Source organism: Aethalodelphis obliquidens, unplaced genomic scaffold (genome assembly GCF_003676395.1).
Source record: "Aethalodelphis obliquidens isolate GAN/ISIS:26980383/991018 unplaced genomic scaffold, ASM367639v1 scaffold63, whole genome shotgun sequence".
NCBI lineage: Eukaryota > Metazoa > Chordata > Mammalia > Artiodactyla > Delphinidae > Aethalodelphis > Aethalodelphis obliquidens.
In genome coordinates, this window is record NW_020838007.1 from 6026336 (window position 1) to 6053830 (window position 27495).

Sequence of the window (27495 nt, forward strand, 5' to 3'; positions counted from 1 at the left end):
CAGGATCAGAAAGCTGGAAAGGATACGGTGGGCCAACACAGCACTCATGGCATGATCTACAGGAGCTAACATGCAGGCCAACGCACAGCAGAACCAGCTGGCTTTGTTCTACAGAGAAGACACCCCCCCCAATTCCCTCCACACCTTCTCCATGGGGCGGGCGCGTGGGGGAACTTACCATTTATAGGCACTTTTAAGAAGATACATATCAGGAGACAAGAGGAGGAGAAAAAGGAAACAGGGCATAAGCAATAGTACTGCGTGAATAAGTACAGGTAGTTTTTATTTTGTGTTTTAATTTTACAGTTAAGTTTTCTATTCATAGGTGGTCAGAGGGCAGAGCCTCATTTCTCCCATCACCTTAGGATGGAGGTGTTTAATTTAAGCACTCAATAAGAAAAGGAGGTTAAAATAGTATCATAATTGCTTTTCATCCCCCATGAACCAAGTAATGACTAAATAAGTCTTAGTTGTACTCCATACATTTTCTCACTTAAATTTCTTGAACAAGTCAACCAAATTGTATTACAAAATTAATGTCAGAATCTGGTCAAATAAGCCTAAAGAGGCTATATTTTAATGGAAGACTCCTAGTAAATTAGATTAATGAACTGCAGAAATTGTAGCTATTAAAAAATGTCTTATGCAGGAAGGTGCTATTAGGTTAAGAGTTCCACATTGTACAGGTTAACTCATTATAATGCTGAATCCCCTCAGCCATTTTACAGCTGAGGGTCTGTCTCATCAAAATATAATGAGAAAGTCACTTAAAATGAGAACATTAAATCAAAATTGATTTCAGGCATAATGAGTGAAAACATATAAGAAAAGATAAGTTCAATTAAAAAAATGACCAGATTGTTTATCAATAGGGAATTCAGCTATGGGTTTTTGTTTGTTTGTTTAAACTGAGAAGTTCAGCTCCAAAGGAAATTTAGTTCAAGGGCGCTTGGTGAGCTGGGCCTGGCTTTGAAACCTCACTCCTATCTGCATTGCAAAGCACCTGGGATGCATGGTATGAAGGGTGGCACACAGGTGTGTAGCTATGTGCTGCTGCTGAAATGGTACCTGGATCACTACAAGGTGGCTAAAGACACAAAGACAAAATAAAAAAGGTGGTAAGTTGATCTTATGATTTTTTTTTTCATTTGGATTTGCTTTGAAATTTAGAAATTCATATGTTCCCATCTACTAGAACAGTTGCAAATAAACCGGGACATTTTCTCATCGGATTTGCTTGCTGGCAACTGCCAAGCTCACGATGTAGGGGAGCCTCCCTCCTGAAGCCCTGAAGCCCTGGAGCTTTCAGCTGCTCCAGCAGGAAGTTCTGCTCTTTATACTCAAATACATGGAACATTAATTAGTTTCCCCTCTGTGCCTCTCGCTCTCTCAGTTTTGCACCTTTTGGGATGAACGTAATTAAATGCCCTCCACTGTGGACTGACCTTCTACACTTCCCCAAATGAATCATGTGGGTCTTCCATGTGGATCCACTGGCAACCTCACAGTGCTCTGATCCCAGGGCGAGGCATTCTTGGAAGTTTTAAGTCCACAGAACAGTCACCACTGTCACCACTGTATGTATCACCCCCACTGCACTATGATATCTTGATCTCATTATTATGTGGACACGTCTTAAAGCATTTAAACACTACCAGATCATCTAAGAAAAGAACACTATTACTGAGAACATAGCTGCCGACGAGGAAACTGAAGGTTTCTGATGTGATATCTGTTCTGAAATTTGGTCACCTGAACTAGCAGAAAATCTTGATTCCATCAAAATTAGTGATTCATCAGTTTCCTCTGACTTCTTAAAAAAGAATGATTACTGATAAAATACATCATTTGTCACTAACTTCCTATATTTGTTAAAAATTACCCACCCACAATTTTTAATTAAAAATTATGGCTAAGAGGAAATCAGAAATAAAGCTACTCACTAAAAGTTCCGATGGTTTTCTAAGAACTGAGAATTCATTCTACCTACATTCTTTAACAAACTGTCTCGAATTTTCAACGAACCAGCTGAAAAATCCTGAATTGAAATGGATGCTGCTTTTGAGGTAGGCGACAGTCCTACCTCGTTATCCATCTATCTAGCTATCTATTTTTTTTTTGCAAGAAAATGATATAAAGGCATGTTAAAGCTTTATACATTAGGGCTGGGCACCTTAGCCTGTGAGAATAAAATGCACTCGAGGATTTAATTGTGCTAAGCTGTGAGTCACAACAAAACACGTCTTCCTGTCTTAGTGTAAATTAAAACAGCACTATTCCCCAAAAGTGCCAGGGTAGATGTACAGTGTATCTTCATTGCATGGTTTCAAGTGATAACCTATGTAACATACGGATTCACCTTCGCACCGAGTGACATGGAAGGGACAGTCCCCAAGCACCGCCATTTGTCACATTGGCAGGTTGGTACCAGCTCAACACGGTAACAGTTATTTGTTGATCTGGCTGACTTATTTTTCACAATGTGCATCATTTCTGCTATTTGAATTGTCTGTTCAAGTGACTCTCTCTCTGTAGAGAAGCCTAACCAACTTTAAAAGATGTCATTAGTGTTCGTAATAACAAAGCCCCAACTTTAAAAGATGGTATTTGTTTAATAAGCTTATCTAAATCCTGCTGTGAAATCTGAACATTTTCTTCCCTCTGACAATGCACATCTCAGCCCTCCCCACTCATAGCTCCCCCAAGGTCAGAACACCTACTAGAGGAATTGAGGAATGAATGCCAGGCACACAAAGAAATCACAGATTTCCCATCAAGAGATTCTGCAAATGTCATCTGCATTTAGATTGCATTGTTCGGGCACCTAAGATTAGCCTGTGCCCCTCACTTATGAAAAGGATAAAAATGCAGCTTTCTTTCCCTTACGGTCAGGATTAAAAGGTGGCAGCTTTAGCGGGGTTTGTTTATTAGTCCTCAAAACGACGCAAATTCAAAACGTCTGCTTTAGGTACATTCTTCAACTTCTGTCTGAGTTCATTTTTTCCTCAAGCAACAAACTTGCTTAATCAAGCCCAGAAAACACCATAAGGGGGAAAAAACCCCCAACACCCTCTACATAAAAATCGTAACAACTTAAGAGAAAAGAGAAGCACAGGGGGAAAAATTATGTTGCCAAGATATAAACCCTTGTAAAGAGAGTTAGGAAGCAGGACTGGCACAGCTGAGGATGGAGCTCTGGCTGCGAGGGATGGTTATACACCTTGAAGTCATCTGTGTTGTGCTCCTTTTCTGTAAGGTTAGTAGTACTGATAGAGAGAGAACATAGCCAGGTACGCTCGGGCTACGGTCTCAAAGGCAACAGCAGCTCATGCTTGTTTGGTTTGGGAATATTTCCTACCTTAATTGCATTCTGTCCCATGGGGGCTAACATTTTATTTCATTTCCGGTGACATCTGACACATAATAAACCATGTGATTATAAAGTGTCAGCTTGTCGTTTTGCTGTTGAGAACAGCAGCTCCTTTGAAATTCCACTGTGTGACAGACATCTGAAATGCTGGGGGTGCCCTGGGTAGCTCTGAGGAGGGGGAGGGGGCCAAAGCTCTACTGTGATGATTTTTCTGCAAAGCATTTGGCAGAATTAGAAAAATGCTATTTTTGAAACTGCTGTTTTCAGTGCTTAGCAATAAGTGAAAATAATAAGAAGCTATTTTCACGTTTCTGACTGTCACCACTTTGGACAGACTTTAGGTCTTGCAAGTACACAGCTGAGTGATGACAAACTGTGTTTTTCCTTGGGATCAAAGCTGACTTTTAATTCTGAACCTGGACAGGGAGAGCGCTGGAGCCGGGATCGTTCATTGGAACCTTTTGGTATCATTCCCAACACACACACACACACACACACACACACACACACACACACACACACGGCAAACCCTTCTTATCAACGGGGATTGTTTAGAGAAAGTCTTTTTATTATCTATGCCCACCCCCAACCCCTCCAGGCCATCCACCACCCCCGTGACCGGGTTATGATCCTTGCATCAAACTGCCGTCTCCTACAGAGTGGCCACTGACTTTAGAAATTACTCCTGTAATAAACTGTGATAAAGGGAAATGTTCTCACCTAAAATTGCAGTTGGCACAAATGGGTCTGTCATACATCATAAGCAGGTCAGTGCAGAGAAAGTAAAAAGAGAAAGAACAGTAAATGACTGATGAAAGGCCCCCCCAGTTTTCCCGCAGAAAGCCATAGAAAGCATCGGGTTACAACACTTCAAACACGCTAAGCTCCTAAAGCAACCTGGGCAGCAAAGTGAGCCCTGGGTGATTCTGACTGCTCAGGGTTTATGAAGAGATGAAACAACGGAAAGCTATGTTACCTGGGTAGTAGGAATTAGGCACCGATGTGCTCAGGGTGTTCGTTTTCATGGTAAAGGACGATGGTGAAGACACAGCTGTAAATAAGAGAAAAGGCATGTCAGTGGGGGTAGAGAAGCAACACCAGAAAATATGGCCCTGAGGTCACTCCCGGGGAAACGACACTGGGTAGACTGTTGACCAAAGAAACAACAGAGGTTTACCGGAGTCTATGTAGTAAATACTATCAGTCTCCACTGTCTCTGTGGGGAGTTACTTGTACTTTAGAGGACATGCCCCCTTTCATCACTGAAAAGATTTTCTGATCCCACAAATGAAGGAAAAAAACCCACAGCCACAGTCGCCATTTTTTTTTTATGAAAGAAGCTATCTTTTTAAAAAAAAAATTTTTTTTTATTATTATTTTTTAACATCTTTATTGGAGTATAATTGCTTTACAATGGTGTGTTAGTTTCTGCTTTATAACAAAGTGAATCAGTTATACATATACATATGTTCCCATATCTCTTCCCTCTTGCGTCTCCCTCCCTCCCACCCTCCCTATCCCACCCCTCCAGGCGGTCACAAAGCACCGAGCTGATCTCCCTGTGCTATGCGGCTGCTTCCCACTAGCTATCTACCTTACATTTGGTAGTGTATATACGTCCATGCCACTCTCTCACTTTGTCACAGCTTACCCTTCCCCCTCCCCATATCCTCAAGTCCATTCTCTAGTAGGTCTGTGTCTTTATTCCTGTCTTACCCCTAGGTTCTTCATGACATTTTTTTTTCTTAAATTCCATATATATGTGTTAGCATACAGTATTTGTCTGTCTTTCTGACTTACTTCACTCTGTATGACAGACTCTAGGTCTATCCACCTCATTACAAATAGCTCAATTTTGTTTCTTTTTATGGCTGAGTAATATTCCATTGTATATATGTGCCACATCTTCTTTATCCATTCAGCCGATGATGGACACTAAGGTTGTTTCCATCTCCGGGCTATTGTAAATAGAGCTGCAATGAACATTCTGGTACATGCACAGTCGCCATTTTGGATTAAGAAATTCATTAATTTCCCTTTTGACTTCTAGCCTTTGCTTGCAGAATTTTACTACCACACTGAACTGACTTTTACAACTAAGTATGAGAGTGTGTCTACACATGGCTTCTGGAGAACATTCTGAATGTCAATGCTTCTGTACTTTGCTAAATCCTCACCCTGCTCCTATTTTGGATATTGAGAGAGCTTTTCACAATGCTACGATCTGTTTTATGAAAAATAAAGATGATACTCCCTGTGTACTATATTTAACGTGAAAGCTGCATGCCTACATGTTGTCTTATCAGGCCTTTAAATCCTTGTAAACGTGCTTATTTTTCCTTGAAATCTTCCTTTGAAACACTCAAGATTTAACTACAACACCTTCTCTTCCCCCTGTCATTTAAGAGGTAGAGTCAATCCCATCCAATTTATCTGATTCCATTGAAAGTGGATATTTCCTATTTTTAAAGTTTAACTCTCTTCAACATCTTAATTGATTAGTGCTTTAAAAACACTTTAATTTCATTAAAGTGCAAGGATAAATTATTTGAATGTACTCAAGTGCTCAAGCTGGTTAGATCTAAGGCTAACTTCTAACTCCTCTGATGTGGTTATGCGGTTTATTTGACGCTGAGTTCCCGATCAGGACACTAATGCCCACTTACATGGCTGGTTTGTGGGCGGCTCTACCAAATCCCTGTGGTTACTGCATGTCAGCTTTATCCTGATGACACGTTAATATATTTTCACTCTCTTGGAGCAGTTCCCTTCAGACAATGATTTTACTTATGTTTATATTTTTCAAGTATAGAGTTAGCAAATGACAGAACCAGAACCCAGGCTGCCTGTCAGTTATATTTTTCTAAAATAGAGAAGTATCACATTTATAATGCATGTTTATGATAAGCTGCCAGGAAGAAAGAGAGCAGTTGATAAAAACAAGGACAAAACCCCGAGTACCTATAAAACATGCCAGGGGTCAGGGAGCATAATGCCCATTACCTGCTAACATTTTTATTTGTTTTGTAAAAATGTGCAAAGCACATACAAAATAACTATGTTTATTTTCACCTTTAAAAACATATTTTACACCCCTTTTTTGTATAAGAATTAAACCCATACCCACTATCCATATCTACCTTCCCCCCTTTTAGGTACGACTCCCATTTGCTTTGGTGGATGGATTATTCCCCATTCTTATAAATGTGCTCGGGCTTATTTTTAAATTCTCCAACCTCAGTTTTCTCACCGTCTCATTCCTAAAAACTACTTGCTTCCCAATCCTAAAAGATCTCAAACATATCCAGGCTTGGAGTAGGTGGGGGCTAGAAGCCTAGTGGTCTAATGAACACTTTTCATGAAAATTTCCTTCTCCAGTAACTGCTCTTTTGATTTAAAGGCATTTAGAGAGTATGACGATGACAAAGTTTACCATTAGGGTCACTGCCCGTGGATGGGACTGGATGACACCTACCCATGGTTCAGAGAGCAGGAGGACAGTGGAACACCTCGTGCCGTGCTTCCTCCATTGGCTTTACAGATGGAAGCATCAAATAACGCCTCCTGGCGGGCGAGCCCCAGAGGCTGTGTCCCCACTGCTGCAGCAGCCCCCTCTACATGGGCGGTTTTGGATTTCCACAGATACATTCATTTTTTAAAAAGTCAATGCCAAATTAAACAACCTGTCCAGAGGCAAATACCTCCTGTTGCTCAAACTTCAAAAGCCTAGAAACTGCCAATGTAGGCTTCTGCTCTTTGGGTAGGCAATTCCAAGTAAATTTATTCGTGAGGAATTTCACCATGAAATAGAAGATTTGGAACAGTAATGGGTTATCATGGAAAGAGCGAGCATGTATCCACGTGGTCCCTTCCACACTGTTGGTCAAGAAATAAATGCTCTGACAAAAATTCTCATCTTGTCTGTGGTGGGAAGGACTCCCCCCCCACACACACACAAATGCATCCTAAGTTGCTTTATTTTGGCAGTTAAACGCATTACATACCTTTAAATGGAAAATATATTTGCTACAAAAAAGCACAGAAAATTGTACGAAAAAAAGGGATGGAATTTGTGGTAAACTGAAGTACCCCAGATTCTGCCACCTACACTGAAAATGACATGAAAGGGCAAAGGACAATGACCACGGTTGAGGAGTGTGTCCTGCCCGCTGGGGTGAGAGCCGTGTCTGCTGAAGTCCCGCACCAGCGGGCCAGGGCTGCATGTGGATAAATAAACGTAGGGCCTCTAACTGGGATAAGGTGGACAATAGTAGCCACTGTGAACAGAAAGGAACACGCCTTTCCACGAAGCCTTGCTGAATGTAGGGGAAAGGCAGGTGTGGGAGAAGGGTGCTGAGCACAGCAGGCGTGATCAGAGAGGGTGGGGGGCCGGGGGAGATGCAGATCCCAACAGCCCAGGTGGGTGGTCAGGACAGGAGCGCACACCTCCCGCACTGGGATCAGCCCTCTCGCACCAGAGACCGTGTGTCTGTGATTCTCCCAATCCCCAGCCTTTACTTTATTACTGTTGGTGACAGCTGTCCTTTATCCATCCGCAAGCCATCCAGCATCCTGGTTGCAGAGCCAGGGTCGGCAGCAGCCTTTGGGCATGGATTTCACACGTTAAAGAAACCTCTGACCTTGAACCTGTCAGCGCTGTGAACCACATCATTAGGCACAGGACACGGGATTTACTTTTGGTCCCCAAGAAGATCACCAGGGACACGGCGACTGCACTTTTTGTATTCATACAATCCCTGTAATTGCTGGCTTCCTAAAATAACGCCTTGTACCTGGATGGCAGGTGGCAGCACGGAAGGTATTAGCTGAGCTCCGTTTACCCACCTGGTGTGAAACATAAGCCTTCTGAAGTGGCAATACAATTTAGCTTATTAATTGCCACTAACAGCCCTGTAATAAAGGCAGAACTTGTCAGCTAAACAAATAAACAATTAGCTTGTTACTGCCATTTAGTGAACTGCTTTATAACGGGCTTCCCCGGAGTGACTGCACACCTGCCTCGCTTACAAACAGGAGCTGCATAACAACAGGGATGGTGAGGAGGGAAGCCTCCGTGTCACTGCTCTCGGGTCTTTACAGAAACGTGGCCGTGGCTGCCCGTGCTGTCTGCTCTGGTCCCGTCACCCCGCCCACATCACCGTTCCTAAGCAACCGTGGCACGTGGGGACGTGTCCAGGATCATCTGAAGGGACTGGAGAAACCAACAGGGCCTAAGAATTCTCTGGGAGGTTTTGTTTCCTAACCCCCAGCACCACCTGGAATCCTGGAAACCCGAGAGCTGCCCTGAGGGCAGGCCCCGCGCAGCACTCACATCTCCCGTTGAGGTTGTGCGTGTCCATGAAGGAGAAGGCCTCGTCGCAGCTGGTGCCCTGCTCCGCGTAGCTCTTGTCCATGGAGCTCACCATCACCGTCATTTCCTGCCGCGTGCTGCTCATCGTCTCCTTCCGCTTCCTGGCCAGTTTCCTTGGGACAGAGAGTTCATTATGCAGACACACGTGAGGATGGAAAAGGTGCACTGACCAACGCTCGGGAATCACTTGTATGGAATTAATGGTATTCATCCATAACAGTGTCTCATGATGCCTTCTAGATGGCAGGTTCTCTGCCAGCTGCAGACATGCAGAGGAGACCCATCTCCTGCCTGTCCTCAGAAAAACCCCCTCAGGCCAAAAGGCACATGAAAAGATGCTCAACATCGCTAATTATTAGAGACATGCAAATCAAAACTACAACAAGTTATCACCTCAAACCGGTCGGAACGGTCATCATCAAAAAGTCTACAAACAGTAAATGCTGGAGAGGGTGTGGAGAAAAGGGAACCCTCCCACACCACTGGTGGGAATGTAAGTTGATGCAGCCACTATGGAGAACAATATGGAGGTTCCTTAAAAAAACTAAAAATAGAGCTACCATATGATCCAGCAAACCCACTCTGGGGCAGATATCCAGAGAAAACCATAATTCAAAAAGATACATGTACCCCAGTGTTCATAGCAGCACTGTTTATAATAGCCAAGAAATGGAAGCAACCTAAGTGTCCCTCGACGGAGGAATGGATAAAGAAGATGTGGCACATATATACAATGGAATACTACTCAGCCATTAAGAAAAGAATGAAATAATTCCATTTGCAGCAACATAGGTGGACCTAAAGTTTATCATACTAAGTGAAGTAAGTGAGATAAAGACAAATATCTTATAATATCACTTATATATGGAGTCTAAAAAAATGATGCAAATGAACTTATTTACAAAACAGACACAGACAGTTCAGATAATATACATATTACTATATATTAAATAAATAAAGAAGTAATACCAATGCACTTACAAAACAGACTCAGACAGTTCAGATATACACACTACTATATGTAAAATAAACAACAAACTGTATAGTATAGGGAAACATACCCAATATTTTGCAATAACCTATATGGGAAAAGAATCTGAAAACGTATACATATATATCTGAATCACTTGGATGTACATCTGAAACTAACAACATTGTAAATCAACCATACTTCAATTAAAAAAAAAACACCTCAGTCATGTCAGGAACGTACAGCCTAAACATTACCTTACACTTCTCCTACTATGAGCTAAAGTAAAAGGGCCAATGACCCTAGTACAATGCAGTCATAATATACTTACTGATAGGCTTCTACAGTTACTAACTTTGCACTAAATTATTCCTGACATGCCATATTCAGGGTCCAAGGGTAGATCCCCCTAGTAGATATTCATCATACAAAACCAAAATAATCCAAGCAGTGAATCTAAGGGGCGCCCTGCAGAACCAAAGAACAACCCAGGCGAGGTGTGAAGACAGCATCGCTGGAGTGTGCGTGGGACGGGAGGAGGCTGTGAGGCAGCCTGCATGGACAGAGCCCTCTGAGGGGCACCTGCCGAATCTCAGATGGCGGTGACACTGGACCGAACCCCAAATGAACCCAAAGTAGCTCCCCATCAAGGCTGGTCAACAGGGCAGAAGGTAAAAAAAGTCAAGTTGTCGACTTCCCTGCCAAGTTTTGCAGAGGAGTGAGTCCTCAGGCTCCCTCCCTGGGTGAAAGAGATGCAAAAAGGCCCTGGAAGGCAGAGAGAGTTCCAGTTCTTTTGGAGACAGAGTTTAACCCTGGCCTTTCTATCATGCTCATTAACCACCAGAAGCTCATAATCTTAAGTTACAGAGACCCGGACAAAACCCAAAAAAACCTAAGGGAAACTGACATTCGAATACACAGGTAAAACACATTTTTATAGCTCTTACTACCGGAGGTTGTTTGATGCACCCAGGACAGACGAGAAGAGAATTAGAGATGCTTAAGAAGAAGGTATAAAGCAAGAAGCTTTAAGAAGACGAGAGCACCGTAATACTAAAAATATAATGCCCTAAATATTCTAATTTTACTTAAGCACTTAGCATGTACACAAGAAAACGGCAGCTGTTTCTAGTAAATCATCTTGACTCTGATGAACCTAGGACACAGCAGAATTTACAATGAGCTGCATAATCAAAATCACCCCCGTATTAGGTTATTATTAATGCAGTGTAAGACACTGACAACATTAGACCATATGGATAAACTTTATTTTCATTTCCAAATGCCACATAATCCAAATGCTTTCTTGCCCATAGTTATAATAATCTTTTGATTTCATACTTGGAAGGCAGAAGGGTTTCATTAATAAGTTGCCCCCCCTTTTTTTTTTTTTTAGATGTTGGGGGTAGGAGTTTATTAATTAATTTATTTTTGCTGTGTTGGGTCTGAGTTTCTGTGCGAGGGCTTTCTCTAGTTGTGGCAAGCAGGGGGCCACTCTTCATCGCGGTGCGCGGGTCTCTCACTGTCGCGGCCTCTCTTGTGGCGGAGCACGGGCTCCAGACGCGCAGGCTCAGTAGTTGTGGCTCACGGGCCTAGTTGCTCCGTGGCATGTGGGATCCTCCCAGACCAGGGCTTGAACCCGTGTCCCCTGCATCAGCAGGCAGATTCTCAACCACTGCACCACCAGGGAAGCCCCAGTTGCCCCTTTTTTATTGCCAAAAGTTGTTGGGAAAAAAAGATACATTTTTAAACAGAAAAATGAAAATGATCTATAACTTCTGTGACAGTGCTGGAGTTGTAAAGACGGGAATGTATAATAAAACTTGAGCAGCCACTGTGGAGAACAGTATGGAGGCTCCTTAAAGAACTAAAAACAGAGCTACCATGTGACCCAGTGATCCCACTCCTGGGCGTACATCTGGAGAAAACTCTAATTCAAAAGGATAACATGCACCCCAATGTTCATAGCAGCACTATGCACAATAGCCAGGTCATGGAAGCAACCTAAGTGCCCACTGACAGAGGAATGGATAAAGATGTCGTACATATATACAATGGAATATTACTCAGCCATAAAAAAGAATGAAATAATGTCATTTGCAGCAACATGGATGGACCTCAAGATTGTAACACTAAGTGAAGTAAGCCAGACAGAGAAAGACAAATATAATATGATATCACTTATATGCGGGATCTAAAAAAATGATACAAATGAACTCATTTACAAAACAGAAATAGACCCACATACATAGAAAACAAACTTATGGTTACCAAAGGGGAAGAGAGGGAGGGATAAATTAGGAGTTTGGTATTAACAGATACACACTACTATATATAAAATAGATAACCAACAAGGACCTACTGTACAGCACAGGGAACAATACTCAATATCTTGTAATAACCTATAAGGGAAAAGAATCTGAAAAAGAATATATATTCTTATATATATTCATATATATATAATACATATATATAAAAAACTGAATTGCTTTGTTGTACACCTGAAACTAACAAAGCATTGTAAGTCAACTATATTTCAATAAAAATTTAAAAAATATGCATTTACAAAAAAAGTTGTAAAGGTTTTGAAAAGGAAGCTGCCATGGCTCCTCTGGGTGCCAGTGTGCAGATGCTGGTCATCTTCTCCAGAGCCCCCTTTTCTCCAGCCAATCACGCTAGTCTAAGGGGCAGAATCTAGGCTTGGATGTTCTCCACAGGTGCTCTGGATAGAGGTAGCACTGGCTCCAGACCCACAGCTGCAGTTACAACAGTACATTTGCTCTCCACTTCTGTGTCTGCCAGCTCACTGGAAAAGCATTCTTAAGCCAGGTCTCCCCAGGAGCACTAAAGTGGAGGACTGAGATAATTAGCACCATCATTCAGGCAAAACGTCCCCCCTTTGCTGGAATTTCTTTAATTTGCTTTGGACTGAGTTATGCAGATAATTGCCCCAGTATTTTCTTTTGTTTTGCCTATGAAGAGAGACGTAGTCAAGTTCGCCAGACTTCCCTCTTCGTCTTCTCTTGCTTGTGTTTCTCTAATCCTTACAGGTTAGGAAATGACAGTGAAAGTGCTTCTCACTGCTGGTGGGAGGTGATGGTGGAGGGCGGATGTGTGCTCCAACAAAAGCCAAGCTTGTACTGGAAAGATCTTTCTCCTCTCTAATCCTCCATGTGTGAACTAATTTCAGTGATGTCACGCTACACACTCCACTGCTGATCTTCCTTAAGCACAAAAGAAGCCCATTAAGGACTCATGAGAACCTGCTCAAATCCAGCAGAGGTCCAGCTGGAGACCCACAGCTTTAGGCTCATGTCCGTTAAGCACATACTCTGTGTCCGTGAACCTTCAAAGCATGGCTCCCACGTCCTCAGCAAGCCTTCCTGCATTAACCTCACCCTTTGACCACAGACACAAATGTCTCACTGGGGGCCAGCCAGGCAGGTACTGCAAGGGAGTGAAGCAGGTCTAAGGCAATAAGGAGTGGTGGGCACTGGAGAAATGGAAGGGGAGACAGCCTCTCAGCTCCAGAGGGTGGATGCCCCATAAGGGTCCCAGACATTGTAAATTGCAGGAGAAACCAGAAATCCAGATTTTATAGGAACTATCTGAATTCTAAGTATTGTCAAATAATTCAAATTAAAAATTTAAAAGACTATGTAGCCCAAACAGAGCATGTTTGTGGACACTTCTCTCTCTCTCCACTAATACAGCACTTAGAAACTTAATTGTGTTGGAAGGGAGGGGAGTGGAAACTGACATATAATACATAACTACTGTATGGCAGTGCTCTGCAAGTGTTCTCTCATTTAATCCTAGTAACCTGGTAAGAGCTATTTTTACTTCCTATTTTATAGATGGAGGAACTGAGTCTCAAGGACTTAAGTAAGTTGTCCAAATGGTGGAGCTGGAATTGCACCCCAGATCTCTCTTGACCCCAAAGGTACCCATTCTAGAACAATGTGCTGTATCTAGTAAAGTATTTCATTAATTTACATTTCCTTACAAGTTTACATTATAATTATCACCAAGTTGCTTTCAAACGTGAATACTCTATCACCTCATAACTAAATATTATGAATTGAAAAAAGTAGGATTAATTTACTAGCACCTAGCCAATGCTTTACACAAAGCAGGTGGTATTAAATATGCTTGTTAATTGAATTAACAATTGTCACACCAAAGCATTAGAAAAGACAGTTTTTCTGCAACCTCCTAATCAAAAGTAGCTTGCTTGGTCACGGAGGTTTTGAGTCATTGCTTGGGATTTTTGCTTTGTCCTCATGCACAGCTAAATGCTATAGTCCATAATTACAGATGGTTGAGGAAGGTTAGATTTAGAATTGAGAGTTGGAAATAAGTGTGGATAAATTGAAATTTATTCTCTCTCTTTTTCTCCTATCTATTTCTCTTTTGGACTTTGTGTTTCAGATCTATATTTTATATTTTAAAGAAAACTTTAAAAACTGTCAGAAAAACATTGTGAACTTAATGAAATAGTGCTTTGTGCAGGAAAACTGAAGTGGAGGCAATTTTCTTTGCAATCTTATCTAAAGACACAAGTAAATTTATTTTCCATCTTGATTTTTAAACAAATGGTTTGCTTGAGATATTTCAATCTCAAATCTCTAAATTTGGATTGAATGAATCTCAAAGACCCTTAGTAACAACAACAACTAAAAATGTTCCTACCAACACCTAAAAATAGAGCATAAAAAATTAGAGAGAGGACTTTCGGTTTATGGTCGGGCATGTAAGGAGCTTGGAGGTCATCACTCTGTCCTAACAACAAGTAAAAGGCTAAAGAGACGGAAAATCAACAACTCCTTCTAACTTGTCAGAGGTCACAGGGCCAACCAGTGCCCCCCAAATTACAGAGACAAACAGGCAGATACAGAGAATCACAACTCACCAGAGCAGAAACCCATGAGCAGAAATCTGTGTGAGAATCATCACTGGGGTAGATAAACCTAAACTAGAATTGAATTATTGGAGGGTCAGTGTGGACAAGTCTGAGACTTAAAAACTCCAAGGACGTCCAGACTTAGGGGTACCCTACACCTTTCTGAATTTTATCTCCAGGAACCCTACCTCATTCTCAAAGTAAAGACTGGAGGAAAAAATTGGGCTTCCAGCAGGAGGAGGGGGGAAAGTAGACATTTTGAAATACACCCAGAGCATTCTGTGCTTTTTAAAAGGGCTTACCCTCAAGAATACTATTTTACTAGATGGTTGAGGAAGGCAGAGCCTGTTGGGGCAAGGAAAATATCCTAATCCAGCTGTCTCCAGCCATCCTGTCCACCCAAGGTGGGGGCACTGAAGCACCTGTGCAGGTCACAGCTCAGGGACACAAGTTCACTAACAGGTTGAGACCCAATCATAGGTCACCTCCTCTCCCCCAACACCTTACTATCACGTTACTAAAGACCTATTTGCAGAAGTCTTTTTCCCCTGGTACATCAAGTCTGGACATCAGTAAAAAATTACAATGCATACTAAAAGGCAAAAAACAGTTTAGAGACAGAGGAAGCATTGGAATAAGGCTCATATGGGAGGGATGTTGGCATTATCAGACTGGGAATTTAAAAAAACTACGAGTCATAGGCTAAAGGTTCTAATAGAAAAAGTAGACAACATGCAAGAACAGATGGAAAACAAAAGCAGAGAGATGAAAAATTCTAAGAATCAGAAAGAAATGCTAGAGATTAAAAAAAAAACCTGCAACAAAAACAAAGGATGCCTTTCATGGGCTCATTAGGAGAATGGACACAGCTGAGGAATGTTTCTCTGAGCCAGAGGATATGACAATAGAAAGTTCCAAAACAAAAAAGCAAAGGGAAAAGAAGGCTGTAAAACAAGATAACAGTATATCCTGAAACTTTGGGACAACTAAAAAAGGTGTAACGTGTATAGTGAGAAACCAGAAGGAGAAAGGAAGAAAGAGAAGTCACTATTTCTATTATTCAAAGAAACAGTGACTGAGAATTTTCCCCAGTTAATGTCAGACATCAAAACAAAGACCTGAGAAGCTCAAAGAACACCAAGAAGGATAAATACCAGCAATTCTACACCTAGCGTATTCAAACTTCAGAAAGTCAAAGACAAAGAAAAAATGTTGAAACAAGTCCAAGGGGAAAAATAAACCCTACTTATAGAGTAGCAAAGATAAGAATTATACCTGACTTCTTCTCAGAAACCATGCAAGCAAAAAGAGAGTGGAGTGAAACATTTAAACTGTTGAGAGAAAAATACCACCAACTTAGAATTCTGTACCCTGTGAAATCAGCCTTCAAAACTGAAGGAAAAATAAACTTTCTCAGACAAAAATTGAGGATATCCTGTGATAAACCATAATGGAAAAGAATATATAAAGAAATGTATATATGTGTATAACTGAATCAGTTTACTGTACAGCAGAAATTAATGCAATATTGTAAATCAACTATACTTCAATAAAAAATAAATAAAAAAAGAAATAGAGGGAATTTGTGGCCAGTAGACCTGCCTTGCAAGAAATCTTAAAAGAAGTTCCTCAGCAAGAAGGAAAATGACATAGGTCAGAAGGAGATCTACATTAAGAAGAGGATTAGAGAAGGAACAAATGAAAGTGAAATAAAAACTTTTATTTTGCTTATTCTTAATTGATCTAACAAATAACAGTTTGTTCAAAATAATAACAGCGACAATATTGTTGATGGTTATAGTTTATGTATGAGTGAAGTGAATGATAGAATGAATCAAGGGACATGGTGGAGGAATTAGGCATATTTCATTATTCTAAAGTACTTACACTAACTGTGATGCACTATAGTGTTATTTGCAAGTGGACTTGATTTGGTTGTAAATGTTTATTGCTAACTTTATGCAAGACCCGACTAATCTGTTGTTAGAAGAAAACCACTTTAAAAATAAAGATACGTGTAGATTAAAAGTAAAGGGATGCAGGGACCTCCCTGGTGGTGCAGTGGTTAAGGCTCCAAGCTCCCAATGCAGGGGACCCAGCTTCGATCCCCGGTCAGGGAACTAGAGCCCACATGCATGCCACAACTAAGAGTTCGTATGCCACAACTAAGGAGCACACATGCTGCAACTAAGACCCGGTGCAACCAAATAAATAAATAAATAAAATATTAAAAGAAAGAAAACAGTGTTTGCTTTAAAAAAAAAAAAAAGTAAAGGGATGGAGAAAGTTATAACCTGCTAAGAGTAATCAAAAGAAAGCAGGGGTAGCTTTTTAAATTTCAGGCAAAGCAAATGTCAAAGCAAGGAAAGTAATCTGGGGTAAGAAGGGCATTAGGTAACAATAAAGGGGTCAGTTCTCAAGAAGACGTAACAATCCTTAATGTGTATGTGCCCCAAAACAGAGCATCAAACTATGTGAAAAAGAAAAACTGGATAGAACTGCAAGAAGAAATAGATGATTCCACTACTATCATTGGAGACTTCAACACCTCTCGACCAGAAATGGACAGATTCATAAGGCAGATAATGAGTAAGGACATAGCTGAACTCAACAGCATCATCAATCAACCTGACATATCAATAACTGACATCTATAGAATACTTCATCCGACAATACTGGAACACATATTCAAGTTTACAGAGAATATTCACAAAGATAGAGCTCATTCTGGGCTATAAAACACACCTTGATAAGTTCAAAAGAATAGAAACCATGTGATCCAGCAATCACGCTCCTTGGTATTTACCCAAAGGAGCTGAAAACTTTTGTCCACATAAAAATGGCACACTGATGTTTATAAAAGCTATATTCATAATTGCCAAAACTTGGAAGTGACCAAGATGTCCTTCAATAGATGAATGGATAAATCAACTGTGGTCCATTCAGACAATGGAATATTATCCAGCACTGAAAAGAAATGAGCAATCGAGCTGTAAAAGACATGGGGGAAACATAAATGCATATCACCAAGTGAAGAAGCCAATCTGCAAAGGCTTCCTGCTGTATGATCCCAACTGCATGACATTCTGGAAAAGACAAAACTATGGAGACAACAAAAAGATCAGTGTTTGCCTGGGATAAACCACAACAGAAAGAATATAAAAAAATGAATGTATGTATGTGCATAACTGAGCCACTTTGCTGTACAGCAGAAATTAGCACAACACTGTAAATCAACTATATTTCAATTAAAAACAAAAGATCAGGGTTTTCCAGGCAGGGAAGGAGGAATGACCAAGCAGAGCACAGAGGATTTTTAGGGCAGTATGATATTATAATGGTGGGTATGTGTCATTATTCAGCTGTTAAAAACTATGGTACATATGACACCGAGTGGACCCTAATGTAAACTATGTACTTCAGGTGACAATGACGTGTCATCAGTTGTAACAAATGTACAATTCTGGTCCAGTATGTTGACAGAGGGGGAAGCTGTGTGTGTGTGGGGGGGCAGAGTGTATACGGGAACTCTCTGTTCTCTTGCTGTACTTCTTGCTTGATTTTGCTGTAAACCTAAAACTGCTCTAAAAAATAAAGTCTATTAAAAAACACTGCAATACTGCCTGGAAAAAAAATTAAGAGGGAGAAAAATGATAGTTAGAGCCCTAAATTTCCCAACTAGAACAAAAGAGGAGAAGGAAAGAAATGTGGGATGAATTCAAATTAAAAGGATGGCCCTTCATGCTTATTCTATTCCAACATTTCTTTTGTATTTCTTTCCTGGCATAAAAATAAAAAACAAGGAACAAGGGCAAGGGAATTGGAAGAAAACTCTTTGGCAAGTTATTAACTATGTGACAGGCATGACTTAGAGCCAGTAAAGAAAACATGGTGAAGAATGATGTCGTCAGCATCGTGTCCTATGGGAGGAAGAGCCGCAGGACAATGGCCACCAGTTAGGAGACCCAAGGGCAGCATGGTTGGGAGGAAAGCAGAAATAACTCCTCCTCTTCTTTTCCTCCCTGAATCTGAACTGAGTGGCAGTTGTCAGAAGATCACGGTGGAAGGGCATGTTTGCCATGTGCACCAAGCAGATTCAAGGGGAAGGAATCCAAAGGTCAACCTCAATTTGGACCCTAGTCAAGCTCCTGGTTTACTGCAACTCAGGGTTATAGGACACAGTTCCCCAACAAGCCCGACTGGCCCTGCTCCCAACCCTAATAGAGACCCTGCCACGTTGGGTTACGCCAACAAAGATCATGACCAACAAAGGACTTGGTAACACTGACCTGAAGATCAGTGGTTGGCTATAAAAAAGGTATCTTCATTCTTAAATGATCTGTCGTTTAAAATTCTACAGGGAAAGCAAAACTCGAGGATTTGCAAATTGCGTATAGACATAAGAAGGAAAAGGCAAATGGCTTTCTGGTCCTGGCTTCTACAATTAAAGTGTGTGCTTCGACTTAGTTAAGGACTGGTGCAGAAGCTGGAACGGAGAAGAAGTATTTAATTTTTTCTCACAGTAGGGATGAAGTAGATATTGGTTGAGTCAAAGAATGCATACATTATACCGAATTGCCAAGATACAGCTGAATAAACCTCAGTGAACAGGGGGCTGTCTCCGTAAAGATGGATCTGTGAGAACTACCAGATGATGTTGTTTTTAAAGGCAAAATTTTAAGGAAAAGGAAAAGAAGATGATCCGACATTTTATATATTTTCAACGCAGAAGAAGTGGCACTATAACAGTTAATAGAAAAACCAAGAGGATAATAATTACAAAAACTTATGTAGGACTTGAGATAAACCAGGCACATTACATTCATTAACTCTTAATTCTCACAACAGCCCAGTGAGGAGATTACTGTTGTTATCCCAATCTTAGAGAGAGGGAAACTGAGGCACAGTGTTGTTAAGTTTCCCAAGACCATATGGCCAGACAACTCTAGACCTCTGGCATCGTTTCCTGTGTTGAGATAAAACCATTTCCATGAGACTGTTATTTTGGCCTCACTAAGCAAACTTTATTCGTTGCTTAAATCTGGACACAGAAAATAAAGACTAGTTTTCTTTGCCAGCTGGGACTTTGTGGCCGACGACCAACGTAAGAGTGTTCTTCTAACTTCGCTGCTCACTGTATCATCACCTAAGAAACCACTGCGTCCATGTCTTGCAGACACAGCGCTATGGACACACTCACTCCCCACCCAGCTGCCTTCTGGTTCTCACTGACTAGTGAACATGGCGTGTGTTCATCACAAAGAATAGAGTTTCACATTGAGACAAGTCAGGGTTTTGATCTTGGTTGGGTCTCTTTTTCAGAGTTTACCTCTTGACCCTGTGATGAGATAAATTTATAGGCTGGAGTTGCCTCAGGCAGACTGAGAGGGGGCCTTCGACACTGGCCTTCCTCCCCTGCAACTGAGAAGTGGGGGCCGATTTTATTAACATATTACTTAAGGCCACAGCTTTAGGTTGGGTTACCTAGAGGCAAAGATGCCCTAGAATGCGCCACTGACCAGTCAGGGTGTCTGCAAGGAACACACACCAGCCAAGAGAAGTGAAGAGCCCTGCGGACCTCTTAGGCTAGTAGCTGTCAGGATCTCTCTTTGTACCCCTGTACACATCCCCATAACCATGAGTATTTCATGTTGAAGAGGCTCAAATAACAGAGTCATATTATACAAATTTAATGAAAACTTAGTCTTTCTCAAACTTAGAAGCTGTAAAGGAAATATCTGGAAAAGGTTGACTTTCTTTGAAAACAAGTTGAAATTACATGTATTACAATCCAGGGTCACTTCAAAATCATGATGTGTATATCTTTTGTATGACTCTGATGATGACAGTTATTATCACAAATTACAATAAATAAAGGGATTGGGAACGTGTTATTTATTGCAAGAAAATTCATGGACTCATGTGGGAACAACATAATTCCAATATCCTATGTTTTATTTTCGGAATTAACAGAATTAAGAATAGAATCTGTTATTTTCTGGAGGGAGTCCAAGTACCTAAAGCTTTTTAACCGTAGAGTGTTCGACTGATAAAACTTTTCCTCACCCTTGAGTTTCAAAGGAACCTCTGATTGGAAAACATTGTCTGGATATGGTTGGGGAACATTGTTTTTATTCTCAGCCCACAGGTATTTCACTATGTTTCTTGGCAAATGTTAGCATCAGCTGCATGAGGACAAGGCTTTTGCCTCTTTTGTTTGCTGTATATGCCCTGTCCTAGAACTGTACTGGCCTGTGGTAGGCATTCAACAAATATTTCTATTTGTTCTTATTTTGATTATCTGATTAATCATAATATTATTTCCTAATTATAAAAATATGGGATGAACATACTTGTGTGTGAGAGGGAGAGACAGTGACTCTGATGCACAGCTGATGAAGCTAAAGGTCTCTGGGTCAGTACTTGGAATTGACATGCACTTCTCAGGGCTCAATCCTATAGCTTTTCAGTTTGTGGAAAGAATGAAAAGGACCCTGCCAGTTTGAAAACACAAAACATGGATGTAGATGTATTTTTCTAAGTGATAAAAGAGGAATTGAAAGAAAAACCCACAACTCTTTATTTGGGTAACTTGAACTTAACATTATCCCTGTAACAGCCTTGGAGGAAAAGCTGCTGGGTCAATCCTGAAATGCACTTAATTATCACTCTCCCCCATTTTTTCTATCTGCTTGGGCATCTTCCCCACCTCCCTGGTTACCTTTTCTACCAAAGAGAAATTCCTTGAGAGCTCAACTTTCCCCCATACCCTCCCCCATTTTCTATCTGGCCCGGAGGGTGAGAGCGCCTGTTTTATAACTGTCTGGTGATGTTTTTAAGCTGGCCTCATCCAAAAACAGGCTGCAGCAAGGACCAATGAGCACACACACATCTTCCACTCGGGAGTAACTCACAGCTCATACGAGCGCCTACTGTAATTTCCCAGATCAGCCTAAGATTTTGAAACATTAAAAAAAGCCAGTAGTAAAAATAATAGATGCAGTATCTGTCAGTCTTAGTAATATTTTGTTTAGTCTTATTTCTCGCATCAGGGCAATATGTATCCACAGGGACTAGAACCAGCGATAGCACAGAAAATAGGAAATGGGTAAAATCCACAACAGAGCAAAATAGGGATAAAGTGACATTAGTGCTAGCGGGTCCCCACTCACAGTCAGCTTATGTGGCTGAATTCTGTGTGTGCACATTATCTTGAGATTTAATGGTTTCAAAATGTCCCTCTGCCGCAAGACTAAATTGGTACACCGTTGATCCTCCATCAGACTATAAATGCGAGTGAGAAAGAGAGGAATTTTTAATGCGTGTCATATCGGAATAGTACCTCCAGTTTCCTCTTGACGAAGTTTGTTAAGCTCACTAAAAAACTGGAGTGCCTGTCTATGAAAAACAGAGCAAGCCATTGGTGTCAACACGCAGGGAAATCAGAGTCCAATAAACAAGAAAAGTGTGTGTTCTGTTTCCGAATTAACCAGGGACATTATCATAAAGTCCAGGTGACCCCTTGGATATGCAGAACTAAGTATCCAAGAAGCTCATAAACATACAGAATGAAAAATTTTCACAAAATCGTTCTATTCCAAGTGTAAAATACAGCTGCTGGTTAATTTATTCAGGGGCAAATACAGCCCATTTCTTTTGGGGCTCTAGCAACCTGTGTGGAACACAGCAACTGAGAGAGATTGCTGCAGAAGCACCAGCTTTAATATTTCATTACTTACAGGCATCCCTACGGCCATCTGACTAGCCATTGGGCCTTTCTAAAAATCCATTTATCTACCAACCACTCTTCCCAATCCAGGCCTATGTTTTCTTAACTTATTCTAAACTGTGGTCACTTTATTGACAAAAATATTCTTTTCCCCATGGAAAGATACAAAAATCACACTTAAAACTTTTTACCTCTGATTCTGAATTTGTAAGTTTCTCTTTTTTACAGATAAAGGCAAAGCAAACTACATTTACTTTAGTACTTTGGTACACTGGTAGCAAAAGGTTCTTACTTGTTATTAGAAATGTGAAAAGCAAATAATCTCGCCTTTATATGCTATTTATTTATTATGTATGTGTGTATGAGGCAGCGGGGGTTGATGGGAGACAGGAATTTTTTTTCAAAATTAAAATGAAATCTCAAAAGTAACACCAAAGTTGTACTAAATTATCATATGTAGCAAGTTGTGTTTTCCCACATACTCACCAACACTTGATATCAGTTAAAAATGTTTGCCAATCTGATGGGTAAAACAATGGCATGTCATATTGTGTATAGATTTGCACATAACTGATTATGTGTGAGGTTGAATATATTTTCAAATGTCACTTAGCCATACATTGGTATTCTGTAAGTTGCCTGTGTATGTTTTATATCCATTTGTACATTTGGGTTTGTCTTTTCTTATTGATGTCTAGATATTTTTTTACAGTTAGGCCACTAGTGCTTCAACATATAAATATTAAGAATATTTTCTCCTATAGCTTGTTTTAAAATTTTGTTTATGGTGTCCTTTGGTATACAAGTGTGTATGATTATGTCCATGATGGTTTTAGGGCATTCCCTGCCCTGAGGTTACAAAGATATTCTCCTATACTTTATTATACCTGGTGCTCTTTCTCTTCCTAGTGACAAAGGGGATGAATTAGATGCTGGCTTCTCAGGTACGGCAAAAAGATAAGCAGACAAGAGGGTTTAAGATGGTGGTGAAAGTAGCTGACGTAGGTCTAGAAGCAACCAGGTTCAATGAGCACCTCTGAAGCCAGAATGTATTCTCTAAGTGCCACTGCCTACGAAAACCCCCAAGATTTCTTGCAGAAATGGCTGATTCCAGTCATGGGACAGACAATGAATAAGATTAGCTGAGACCATCCTGTTGGACCAGAAAGCAAGGAAGCTCCAAAGGTTTCTGGAGTCATGTTGAAAGAACACAAGAGACAACCTGAAGGGGCTCCTCCTGGCCAAAGAGGAGATGCTCTCAACATGCAAACACTAGTTATTGTAAAGCGTTCAAACATATTAAATAGGTAAAAATCCCTGAGTCCATAATGGTACTACTGGTTATTGTATAAAGTTGTTATGACACCAATTCATTCTGAAGCTAGAAAATAAAGGGAATGAATTAAACGTTTATCTCGAGTTTCCTATAGGAACTGTATTTCAGGATAACCAAATATTTGAGCCGAGATGACACTTAATAAATACGGATGGAGTGATGGAATTAGGATGTCACCATTTTGAAACCCCTAACAAAATAACAGATCTAGGCAATCATCATCAGTAGCTTAAAAAGCCATTAAGTGAAAGGCTGAAGTGGAACTTTGTAATGGATGGATCAGGCTGGTGAAACCGCCACCCGCCAAACAATCTGAGCGTTACGTGCTTCCCGATGCAGTGTGATGGGAAGTAAAAGCACGACCACAAGCAGTTCCTACCAAAACAAGAAGCCTGAATCTGATTCAGCCTCCCTCTCTCACCCAGATCACAGTAAGCACAGATGGTGAAAGGCACCTTAGATGACACACCAAGAACAGGTCAGCAAAGCTCAGAATGCAGGAGATTCCACAGGATGAATGGCTTATTCAACAAGCGAGGGCGGGTGGAACACGTGAACCCATGTTATGAATGAAGACGCACCTACGAAAGGCTAGGCGACCAGCACAACAGCCAGGTCTCCAACCCTTTAATTCATTTTTCCCAATACATTCTGACCAAGACCTCTAGCTTGACAAGCTCAGAGTCAGAACTTTCATAGCGATAACTGCGGTTTTCCATGTTTCAATGGAAATTCACAGAAAAGTGAACTGAGATGCACTTGCCATACGAACCCACTGAAGTGATTGTTCCAAATGCAGAGCTCAAAAGTAACAATGAAGCTGATTTCTACAAACAGAAAAATAGCCTTCCTTTTAATTGAGCACCTCATCCTGAAAAGGGGGTTCTCCTTTTCCTCATTAATGGTCTTTCCTCTTTTCTTGTGATTGAAGAGTCACATGATTTAAATAAAAAGTGAGAAACTGAGCCAACTCAGGTGACGGCTGCGTGATTCGTAGGAGCAAATAACACAGACATGAAAGACATTTCCTGCAAAGTATGACAGACTTTCAAATTATCCTTCTCTAGCTAATTAGCATTTTAGAAAAATCGGGTTTAATCATTAGAGAACCCCTCTGCTTATCTGGGAGCTGTCTTGTGAACAGTGCCGGCAACTTTCAGGGGAGATGTATCCAGCAGGTACTGCATTTTCTTTCGATTTTTGAAGCAAAGAGAAATACTGCCATCCCCCTCCCCACTCCCAACTAATTCAAACATAATGACCTGTCTGTGTCATGCTATGGCGTTTCTTCACGCACATCAAAGAGTTAAGGGGGAAGGGACGTGGGTAGGAGGTATTTGAAAGCTTCCCTTGCATAGGCTATATACACAGAAGAGATTCATGGCTTTGCTTAATTTATAAAACACCTACCTCCCCATTAAATGGCATGAGAGCAAACTTATATGGCAGCTGACATAAATCACAATTCGTATTGTGTGGGGTATTGGCTTGAGCAGTGTGAACAGTTAAGACTCCTGGGGGTGAGGGGAACAGCAAAAACAGCCCAAATCATCCTCAGTCACATGCACATTTCTTTTTCAAACTTGTGACTTTGGGCTGCTTTGGTGGCTGCGCAAAGGAATGTTCTGCTCCCTGAGTCACAGAGAGAATGCTCAGCGTTTCATTCTTTTAACTACAACAAAAGTCTCTGTAATATTTGAGACTTATATTAAGATGGACAGAGTTGAAAACTATTTGCTAAAATGTATACTGGAAAGATGGGTTGAATTTCTATTCAGCAACTCTAGGCCACTGATTTGAAGCTCCCTTAACATTTCATTCCAACAAAATACAATCATTAATTCTTACAATTACTATCATATGGCTGTGCATCTTGGAGTTTGTAATAAGTCAACCAACTTTCAGCAAAACACATAGGGTTTGAGCTGCCTACATACAGTGAAGGCCAGGAGTTATTCCATGGAAGGCTTTGGAGGTAAAGTTGAGAAGGTGGGTGGTAATACTTAGACAAAAAAAGCTACACTGAGCAGGAAATAATATAATAGGAATTAGATTTTAGGAAAAAGAATTTTCCATTTTCTCTCATCTCTTCATACCTCCAAGATCCCCCCTCTCCTGTCAGGTGAATACCTCTTATTTCACTGAGTAGATAGCGGCAACCAGAGGAGACACCCCCCTCCCCCCCACACACATTTTGCCAGTTCTGGTTTTCTGTATGAAAGACACAGACACTTTCTTAAGCCTGGGTTTCCCCATATGGGGAGAGTGTATCACATATGTTGTAGGATGATTATGAGGGTTAAGTGAGAATACAGGTGAAGTACACTTCCTGACACTTGGTAAGGACTCAGTAGTTAGGACGGAAAATAAGACAACCCTTCTCTAACAGCTGACTGCTGTTTCAAATAATGCTGCTGTTCCTAGGTATTTGAGAATCCACGAGAGATGTCTCTCACTCTATTTTTTCTAGTATTTGTTCATTCAGCAGTTCATAAGCACTGCGAGCCCAGCAATGTGCTAGCAGCTGGGAATATGGGTGAAGACATCAGCTCTCCTGATTGAGAAGCTTAAAGCTGCCAGGATAGATGGGCACGAAAAACCACCACAGAGGCAATGAGAGCCTCAGTAAAGTGTGTTTGATACAGACTCTACATGGTACCAGGGTACACAGGCAAATGAGAGAATAGACTCTGGACTATCATTTGGATGATGCTCTCCCTACTCTTCTATAACAAATGCCTCTAACTGTTGCTTGCAAAATAAACACCCTCTTAAATCAGCAGTACCTTTGGGTGTGGGGAGCACAGAAGAAAGAGAGTTCAAGTTCAGGTTAAGCAAAATGTCTCTATTTTTCAAGGGCAATCACTTGAGTATTATTCCACCTGATTGCTATAACTTTGGTAATTGGGATCTTAGCTCCTGAGGGTTTCGCAGTATTTGATAAGTAAACTGCCCTTACTCTGATGGTTCTCATTAACGGTTATAAAGGAGATGCAGCATCCGTCAGCACATAAATGCTTACATATGATCCAAAGTAAAATTAGGTATTTAAAAACATCAATGATCTTTAGATAGGTAATTCAAGGGATGATAAAGAAAACACTCTTTTTATAAAGTAAAGCAGCAATTGTAGTCACAGGGATCAAAACTGATACCCAAGAGCTAGAGAAAGTCTTGGCTCTTCCTCAAAGGAGGCTTTTTCAGGAGAGACTATAGCTTTTCTAACTCAAAATAATAATATGGATTTAGGGAACCCAACCACTGCGTGTTGTGCTTTTTCCCAATTCTCTCATGCCAATTGCTCCCAATGGGACATTTCCACATGGGGGATGCCCCAGCCTGGCCAGGGGGAGCATAGAGTATAAACTGCGTAGCTTTTTCAAATTAGCATACGAAAAATGAAATCCCTTTATGTATATGTTTGTGTGCATGTGTGTGTAAAGAAAAGCAGCAGTATTTTACGGCAATCTGTGCTGTATGCAAGGATTCTGATAAATGGCTCGTGTTACGTAATGTCTGCGTGCCCCCCAAAAGGAAGTTGATATGCATACTTGAAGAAAGTAAGTTCAGAACCAGCAGAAATACTTTAAAGTTCCTGAAATCATCACTCACAGTTTCCACATTTTCTTGGTCTTGTTTTTCCCTCCCTCTCCCGTCTCTGATCTCCTTCTTCCCCTTTAAGTCACACTGTTTCTTTAACAATTTCGTATCAAAATGCGCAGCTCTTCTCAAGAGTAATATAATCATCATACCATGTAATGCTTCCTCAATGCAGCACAAGATGAGATATAAAATAGATAACCAACAAGGACTCAC

General features: G+C 40.8%; 1 protein-coding gene across 2 annotated transcripts in view; it reads right to left on the reverse strand.

The window, feature by feature from the left end:
* Positions 1-27495, reverse strand: part of PTPRM (protein tyrosine phosphatase receptor type M) — a 759173-nt gene that overhangs the window by 145026 nt on the left and 586652 nt on the right. For both annotated transcript variants that reach the window (XM_027088510.1, XM_027088508.1), the window contains exons 15-16: positions 8703-8854; positions 4347-4421 (exon numbers count right to left, since the gene is read on the reverse strand). In XM_027088510.1, the coding sequence (XP_026944311.1) occupies positions 4347-4421; positions 8703-8854 (227 nt within the window). The remainder of the gene's footprint in view (positions 1-4346; positions 4422-8702; positions 8855-27495) is intronic.